The sequence below is a fragment of the Mchenga conophoros genome, linkage group LG20 (assembly GCF_057382185.1).
Source record: "Mchenga conophoros isolate Kocher_MC1m ecotype Shallow Benthic linkage group LG20, M_conophoros_male_GT1.1, whole genome shotgun sequence".
Taxonomy (NCBI): domain Eukaryota; kingdom Metazoa; phylum Chordata; class Actinopteri; order Cichliformes; family Cichlidae; genus Mchenga; species Mchenga conophoros.
The window spans coordinates 1,238,116-1,246,555 of NC_140545.1; the positions used below are offsets into that span (position 1 = coordinate 1,238,116).

General features: G+C 41.5%; 2 protein-coding genes across 5 annotated transcripts; one reads left to right on the forward strand and one right to left on the reverse strand.

Moving 5' to 3' along the window:
• Nucleotides 1–283: 283 nt before the first annotated feature.
• Nucleotides 284–5,432, reverse strand: etv7 (ETS variant transcription factor 7). Of its 2 annotated transcripts, none has more exons than XM_085260394.1 (9): nt 5,268–5,432; nt 4,922–5,060; nt 4,630–4,794; nt 4,376–4,552; nt 3,109–3,213; nt 2,870–3,013; nt 1,531–1,673; nt 1,276–1,376; nt 284–1,178 (listed from the first exon to the last, which is right to left on the reverse strand). In XM_085260394.1, exons 1-9 carry the CDS (start codon nt 5,298–5,300, stop codon nt 989–991), a joined length of 1,197 nt encoding a protein of 398 aa, XP_085116520.1. In that variant the 5' UTR covers nt 5,301–5,432; the 3' UTR covers nt 284–988. The 2 variants fall into 2 exon arrangements, with proteins under 2 accessions (XP_085116520.1, XP_085116519.1); XM_085260393.1 differs by having other exon boundaries at nt 3,109–3,237.
• Nucleotides 5,433–5,529: 97 nt separating this feature from the next.
• LOC146549978 (uncharacterized) lies at nt 5,530–8,440 on the forward strand. 3 transcript variants are annotated; one of them, XM_085260397.1, is made up of 4 exons: nt 5,530–5,919; nt 6,329–6,585; nt 7,615–7,795; nt 7,903–8,440. In XM_085260397.1, exons 2-4 carry the CDS (start codon nt 6,331–6,333, stop codon nt 8,097–8,099), a joined length of 633 nt encoding a protein of 210 aa, XP_085116523.1. In that variant the 5' UTR covers nt 5,530–5,919; nt 6,329–6,330; the 3' UTR covers nt 8,100–8,440. The 3 variants fall into 3 exon arrangements, with proteins under 3 accessions (XP_085116523.1, XP_085116522.1, XP_085116521.1); XM_085260396.1 differs by having other exon boundaries at nt 5,533–5,923; XM_085260395.1 differs by lacking the exon at nt 5,530–5,919 and having other exon boundaries at nt 5,949–6,585.

An 8,440-nucleotide genomic window follows, 5' to 3' on the forward strand; every position in this document is an offset into this window, starting at 1 on the left:
CGTTTGGCTTGTCATAAGAAGTTAACTTTATCATTTTCATCTCAGAAAAACATTTATATGAAATGTTTTCCCAACATATATAATTGGGATAGCTCAGTAGGTAGAGTGGTTGCCCCATGATCGGAAGGTCGGGGGTTCAAATCCACTGAACGGCTGCCCTGAGGTGCCCCTGAGCGAGGTACCGTCCCTGCACACTGCTCCCTGGGTGTCCAGTGGCTGCCCACTGCTTCACTGAGTGAATGGGTTAAATGCAGAGAGAAATTTCCCCTCAGGGACAATAAAGTATACATTAAAATATTTATTTTTCCAAAGCAAGTTCAATGCAAACTTTTCACACACACAATGAAACACCAAATACTTAACCTACGGATAGAAAAAGCTGCTTTCCACCACTGAAAAAAATAACAATTTGTAAAAATCCCAATCTGAGCTACGCTGAAGATTTCAAGGTATTACTACGTAAGCTGAAACTTTCAGATACCCTACCAAAAATGGGAGATAATAACCTGACATTTTGACTTATTGATGGCAATTTTTTTCTAGTGGTGGAAACAATCTTGAATATTAACCAGCATTCAAAACAAAAACAGTTATTTATCCTCTCTTATGTTATTAAACTCGTATTGGACTGTAGTCATTTCCAACCCATAGCTGCAAGACCTGTAAAGTTTATGAAAATAACTCTGTTATGTGATTATATTGAACGAAGCAGATAATTTTAAGTTTTGCTGGCTGGATAATTCTGTGATTAATTTCACAGTTTTCCTCACTCTTAATATTAGTGTTTACCCAGATCACAGTTACACACACATTGATTCAGAGAAAAAATAATAATAATAATCTCACAGTAAACAACACAACTGTGTTTTTTCAGACTGTACATGCATTTTTTCCTCCCCTGAAAGCTCAAACCACGAGATAAATATATTACAACCTCCTATTTTATTCGGTAAGAGCCGTGCTGCTACACATGATCCACGGTTTTATTCTATCTCACTGGTGCACCAGTCGGGGGAGGCTGTGGAGACGTCCGATCAGGGGAAACCTCAAAATGGTCTTCAGAGAACTCTTGTGTAGGACTGGAGTCCGGGAAGTCGCCATCGTGAGGTGGAGTGTGCTCCAGGGCGCCGGAAGCCTCGACCTGCTGTTTCTTGATATCTTGAGGGAGTTTCAGAAACCTGAATGGAGGCGACGAACAGGCAGGAAGGATGAGTTTGAATGTTATTTAAGAGGAAAATAGAAAGCGGATGACAAAGAAAGGAGCAGAGACGAGACCTGAAAAGGAGTTTTTGTCCTCTTTCTTTTTTGATAATGTTCAGTTTGTAGTAATGCCGTAAAGCCCGAGACATTTTCTCATACGTCATATTTTCTCGGTTCTGTAAAAAGAGATCATGCATCATTAGTCATGCAAGTCATGCACTACATTATTCACTTTTCCCCAATGTTCCCTGCTTTTTTCTGTTTTGTTTTATTCTCCACCTGTGTAGCCGTTTTTCCTGATGGATGAAGCACAGAGAACTGGGAACTCACCTTGTGGTTTCCCCAGAGCCGTGCCAATCCATTGGGGTCCACCACCCTGAAAACCAAGCTGTCCGGATCTTCCCATCGAATGTATTCTTGGTAACGGTCATCACAAAGCAACTGATACACATAGTCCCACAGCAGCCTGCACTCTGGCCATGATTAGAAGAGTAATAACACACGTGTTGGCAGAACTTACACTACTGTCACAAATATACGTATTTAAAGTTCAATTCAGTACCATTTAGTATATTTTCACTCTCAGTGCCACGTTCCAATAAACACGTATAAAAATGGCGTAGTCACAAGTGTACATGCACTAATCATGTGGATGAATGCCACGGTCATTTACATCTTTTAATGATTTATTCGACCTGTTCTTGTACAGCAGACATCTTTAACGACTTTAGAAAACAAGAACTAGGTACACAAGTTTATATTTATTTTAGGTTCTCTCTAATCCACACAGGGTCAACAGTATATATACACAGGCTCACTAACATATAGTTGAATGTCCCACAGCAAGATGCATTTAGTAGCCATCAACAAGCCACTTACCATTCATCTTGGCAGAAATGGTCAAATTCATGTAAATTGGTTGGTTTCCTGGTTTTGAGAGTAGTCGCACTGTTCGAATAACTTGTACTTACACACACTTGCTGATAATATTGGAATCTGGAGTTGTTTAGAAATTTCAAGAGACCTTCTGAAGTTCTATCTGTGTTCTTTCTTTTTTATTATTTTGGTAAAGAGAAACGACCAATTGTAGTTAAACAACACTGCAGGACTTTCATCACCACTTATTAAGAGATTTAAGTGAATGTATGTATACTTTTCTCCCTGTGTGGATCAGAGAAAGTCATTAAAGATGTATGTTGTACAATCATTCCACCCGGACAAAGAACAGTTCAAAGAAAATCATTAAAAGCCTCAAATTGCCACGACATTCGCGCTCATGACGAGGAAACTTCTCACCACAAGTGTACCTGTAAGCCTGACATTAACATATCATTTTGAGCCGTCATTTAGACATAACAAAAGAATAAAATAGCCAGCTATTGAATATTTAAAGCGCAGGTCCACTTTTGGGTTATTGCTTCAGGATGTTGTGTCTGTTTTGCTCTTTACCTCACAAACAAATCCAACGTGTTGGACTTAAAATAGTTTCTAGGAAACTGAGTGTGTTCATGTTATTGGTGCATTTGCTGATTGTATATAAAATGCTGTTTATGATATATGAGATTTTTTTTCTTCACTTTTTAAAGAGACACGGTTTTAACAATTCTGTGTGTTTTCTGTGATTAAATACATGAAGAGCACAATAGTCAACAAATTATTGTAACAATACCTGGGATGCGACCGTTTGCCTTGTGCAGCGGACTCCTTGGCTTATGTCGACTGGAGAGGTTCAGAGGCTCCGGGGTGATGTTCTTCGTTTGGGGATTACACTCATCCTGATTGTGGTGCAATGTTGAGGTACCCGCTGATCCGTCTGAGAGACACAGACGGCAACAAAGAAATGAAGCCTCTGAAACAGTAGGAATTGCAGGACAATTTACTTCTGCTATGGCCATTTGTCATACTCACTCTTTTGTGTGAGTGGTGCAGACAAGGTGTAGCAGATGGGGCGATCTGTAAGGGCTGACACTGATTTTGGCTGGCTGCTTACAGTGGCCCCGACAGCAGCCAACACTGTGGTGGTGAAAGCGGGTAAAACTGTGAGTCAGAAATATGAGGAAATGTGAAACGCTAAAGTGAAACTAAAAGTGACTTTACAGCCACATGAACATTTTATAATATCAGGCTTAGCACAAGCTAATGTTTAACACAGAGACTGTTTTACTTCTAGCAGACAGAGCGCAGAACAAAGTCATTCTTCTGAACTTGAGAGTTAAAGGATCCATTTTCCAGGAAACTGAAGACCATTGGCCAACACATTCTTTTTCTGGGAAAGATTATACAGTTGTTTTGCTTGACAAACGTTTGTGGGTGTGTGTCTTTGTGTAGTGTACGCATACACCATTTATGGTTCTGGTACTTCAGCATTTCCATTTCTTCATCATTATAAATTATGTGATAACTGCTTAACGCATCATGTAATTAGGTGAGCAAATAAAATCCGTTTTTGCAGAGAAGTCAATCAAAGTACCCAATCACAAAATAATGAGGGTTTATTTCATCTTTGCCAGCGAATCACTATTCCTCACATGTGAAGAAAAAGCACAGAGCAAAGGAAAACATTTCAGTTAGGGGTGAGCAAACATTGATTAGCGTCAGTCTTTAAATTTGGGGGATAAGAAGTCAATGGATGTCCTCACATGTAGAGTAAAACAAAAGTGGGAAAGAGAAAGGATTCCCACGTGATATGTTTGCACATGTGGTAGATCAGGAAGTATTCACACCCACGATCCAACCAGAATAAACGAGTTCTTATGTGGATACAAATGTTCCTGAAGACTAGAGATCCTCCTAAAACTTTACAAGAGGCAGAGCCTCTGATGAGAACCAAACCAAAGGTGCTTTTATCTATTATTCTGTACACAGACCAACAGGTAATGTTCAGTGTGTCCAATCATGGCCACATTCAAATCTAAACAAAAACATTTCTCTCTCCCTGTGTGTCTTTGTTGAATTACTGTACACAACACACTGCTACGTTTCTTGTCATTTCTTTAAATTTTACTCTATTTTTTCTTTTTTTACATTCTATTGCTGATCTAATGCATTTTCTTTTTTGCCCCATGTAAAGCACTCTGAGTCTACAACTTGTGTACAAATACATCTGTCTGCCTTTACACTGAACTGTAGTATAGCAGTATATATATTTATAAATGTACTCCTTAATTTTACTCACCCGGGGTGCCACTGACTTTGGGAGACTGTGGCTCTTGGACTGTGTGAGCGATTACCTGGCAGCTGACTGGACCCTGAAGGTGTCCAGCTGCCACGGGAGGAGTTGTGTTAGGCGGGTCACATACCACACTCCTCCTCTGCTGCTTCACACACTGAAGGATCTCATACAGAACATCACCTGCAGAAAAATGAGGGATTTCATATGAAAATGCAGCCACGGAAACAGGTGACTTCGATCTACTAACTCATGTCCACCTGAGCTGGGGCAGCGGCGTCTGAAGTCCTCCTTAGTGAGGAGACACAAGGCTCTGCCGTTCATCTCAAATCGGCCCTTCTCCGGCCGGCGCAGCGAGTACTCCTTTTGAGCCCAGTGGAGCCACAGGGAAACATCATCTTTATCCCACAGGGACGGGTTAATTCCTGGAAACAATAAATGCATCATTTCAAATCTAATGTGCTTGCAGAAGGTGCTGCATATGTGTATCTGCAGTCATATCTGCAATTAATATTAACAGATAAGTAGAACAGAGAGGATAATTTAACTCACTCAGCCTTCCAGGCAGATGCCACAAGTCTTCTTGAGTGGGAGGACTAACCAAAGGATCTTGGGTAGGTGGGGAGTGATGCACAGTGGGATAAATGTTGACTTGCTTTTCACGTACAATCGATGGAGGACTGTTTTCTTGCTACAAAACATCGATACAAATGGCTATAGTCACAGTACTCAGCAGTTTTGGAGCAGCAATGCTGAGCGACAGAGAGCATAAACAACAGCTGCTGGTCACCGTCCAACGACTAAGGCACGAAAGCTCAAACAAAAACTGAGTCGGATTCCAGGTTTGTGGTTTTAGACCACAGGCTTTGAAAGATTTGCCCCTGAAAGACTAACTTACCTTGATCAAAGGTGACGGGGAAACGCTCTCCATGGAGACGTCCTTTAATCTGCTCGACTGCACAGAAAATAGAGGGACTTCCTCATGAGCAGAATGAAAACAAACTTCGGGTCACGTCTCAAACAAAACTCACTTTTAAACGAACACACTCGAAGATTTTTTTAAACGCCACTATTTTCACAATCAACCCTTCCGGGAAATGAAAACGAAAGAAATATAATCCCTGCAGGGGGGTGTGTGCAAAATAGGATGATTGGAGGAAGCAACGACAGAGGACATTTCCAAAACCTTTGACTGCACTTGTTTAGACACGCAGTAGTGTATTTACAGAAGCGCTGCAGCAGACGCTCTCGTTCATAAATGAAATGCGGGGGGAGGGAGGGTGACACCTATTTTTGTTTTATTTTTTGAATAGTTTTTATTTCTCTTTCTTTCTGTTTCGCTATTACGCAATACATACATGAGCGGTAACCCGTGTGGCCAGAAAATACAAGAAAACTACAGGAAGTGGTCGATGATAAGAAGTGCCAGAGATACTTAAGAGGTGTAGGACACCCCGGAACGGAGCAGCGCGTGCGCCGATGAAGCACAAGCTCCTCCCACTACCAGGAAGACTAAACTGCGGCGTGACGAGCGCTGACTGTAAACGAAAGTAGGTAAGCGCTTTATCCGGGCAACTGGCACCGAGAGTCAGAGGGGCAGCCATGTTGTCCTTACCCGTGTGAACTGCGTGCTGCGTGAGGGCACCGTGTCAGCTGTTTGGATTCTCCTGAACGGAGAAAAATGATGGCCCGATACTCTGAGTCTGTAAATCTACAAGTTTCAATCAAGTGCTCAACTTTAATTGGTTATTCAGTAATAACAATGTTAATAAACTTCTACTTGGCTTTGAAACAAATCAGCGGATTAAACATTAACTGCGCAACAAATAATGATAAGCAAAGTCCAGCCACACTGTGAGGGCGAACCATGTATAACATGTTATACACCGTGTCCTCACGTTGAACACCGCTGAACCTGAAAGCAGAAAGTTTTAGCCAAATATTTCATGTTTTTTTCAGTCATGTGGGCTGAACCACTGGGGAAACAGCTGGGCCGTCCCACGCGATCACTTGCAGGGTGGTTGGTGAGCAAGTGGCTCACAGCTTACAATCAGGTCCTGGAGGAGAGTGCTGTGCAGCTGTGTGCCATCCAACCTGGGGACACTGTGCTGGAGCTGGGCCATGGCCCCGGTCTGGGTCTACAGTCTGCAGCCAAACTGCTCACGGGCCCCACAGGCCACCTTATAGGGGTGGATTACTCAGAGTACATGCACCAGGTGAGGTAGAAAGAGTGGAATAAACAAGTCAAATTCAAGTTTATTTAATACATGTGGGTTGTTACTGTTACGAAGAGTGTCTTTGAAAAAGAGTAAAAGCACACAGCTTTGTTGTGGCCTCTTCAGCCTTGCTAAAGCAGACACATTGCAAGCCTTTAAAAAGAAAATGCACTATTTCGGAGAAAATACGCACACTGGCCACTTATTTCGTTACTTCACCGGCTTCAGAGCTGCCTGAGTTATCTGTGTCATAGATTCAACAAGGTGCTGAAAACATTTCTTTGATTTTGGTCCATATTGACATGAGGGAAAAATCACATTGTTGCTGCAGATTTGGCTGCTGGACACCCATGAAGTGATACCACCATATCTCAGAGGTATCCTCTTAAATTGAGATGATGTGGAGGCCATTTAAAGTCAGAATGAAACACTTGATGTTTAAAATCTAATTTAAAATCTCCCCAAAACTAACATAGATGTAACACTGTCTGTGTAGCTGGATTTAAGAAATAAGAGCTTAAAGTTTTTAAAACACGTTTAGCGCCATCTTGTGTCAGTGGAGAATGTGACATCACTAATGTGCTGATGTCTCCACTGATGCTGTGAGTTTATGCCAGCTAATTATTAACAGAACCAATAACTCATAATGAGACTAAAATCAGTTTAAGGGGTCACCTTTGTGCTGCCCGTGGCTGCAACAATGAGTTTTACGTTAAAACCAAGGATTCTGAACCTAAATGCCACAGCAGAAATCATGAACCATCAGACCATGCAGAGTTTTCCAATCTTCTGTCAAGCCCATGCAAATTAGCGTCTACTAGTGAACAATGTCCTGTTCTGAACTGATCGCACCTGGTGTGGTCTGGCCCAGCTTCTTTAAGGTTTGATGTGTTGTGCGTTCTTCTGCATACCTTTGTTGTATATTAAATAAATAAATAAAAATCAAGCACTGCTGAGCAGGCAGCTAAGACCTAAGAAAAGCATAGCTGCTAATCAGGGACAATATTGTAATTCTTCTGTGTCTGACAGATGGCAAAGAAACAAATGATGGAACTTATAGCGAGTAAAAAAGTGACGCTCCACCACTGTGACGTAGCAGCAATGCCTCTCAGAGACAGCACTGTGGACAGAGTCTTTCACTGTAACTGCTACTACTTCTGGCCTGATCTTAGAAAAGGAGCCGCAGAAATACACCGGGTGATGAAGCCAGGTAATGCCATGACAGTCAGGCAAACTTTATTTACAGATTTAGTTCCAAAACTTGTCTTTAAATAATGATTCTCAAATTGAATTTCTCCATCTTTTTAACCCACCCAGGAGCCCTGATGGTCACAACTCTGAGGCTTTCTCGTGTGGCTACGATAGCAGCGAAGGGGGTGATGCCAGGGGAAAACTGGCGCCCAGAGGCCTACATGGCAGCTCTGAGAGACTCCGGCTTCACTGATGTCAGAATGGAGGACAAGCAGGACAGAAACATTACTTTTCAGGCTATCTTTGCCACTGCCTTCAAATAAGATACTTATGCAATTATGAAGTTTAGTGTGATTACATCAGTCATTAATGGTCTTCCTTTTGAAGATGGATAAACTTGAACTTATCATAATGATAAACATATACAGATGAGAAGTTTTATATCATTTTCTGTCATTCCCTACGTGCAATGTTCTTACATCAGTACCAGTATACAGTATGGTGATTTTAAAGCTTCAAAACAGCATTACTGTGAAAAGTGGAAATAAAACATAATGAAGAACTCTATGGAGGAAACCCAACTGTATGAATGTGTAATCATGCAATAAATGGAAAACAGGAATAAAAGAATTAGAAAGAATAAAACACACAAGATGATACCAAA

Excerpts from the sequence above, each read along its gene's own strand:
- etv7 (XM_085260393.1), bottom strand. The coding sequence starts at position 5,300 with ATGGAGAGCGTTTCCCCGTCACCTTTGATCAAG. Across the intron at positions 4,553-4,629 it reads ACGCCGCTGCCCCAGCTCAG|GTGATGTTCTGTATGAGATC; the intron begins GTGGACATGAGT and ends ATTTTTCTGCAG. Across the intron at positions 1,377-1,530 it reads GGCTCTGGGGAAACCACAAG|AACCGAGAAAATATGACGTA; the intron begins GTGAGTTCCCAG and ends CTCTTTTTACAG.
- LOC146549978 (XM_085260395.1), top strand. The coding sequence starts at position 6,316 with ATGTTTTTTTCAGTCATGTGGGCTGAACCACTGGGGAAACAGCTGGGC. Across the intron at positions 6,586-7,614 it reads ACTCAGAGTACATGCACCAG|ATGGCAAAGAAACAAATGAT; the intron begins GTGAGGTAGAAA and ends TGTGTCTGACAG. Across the intron at positions 7,796-7,902 it reads ACACCGGGTGATGAAGCCAG|GAGCCCTGATGGTCACAACT; the intron begins GTAATGCCATGA and ends TAACCCACCCAG.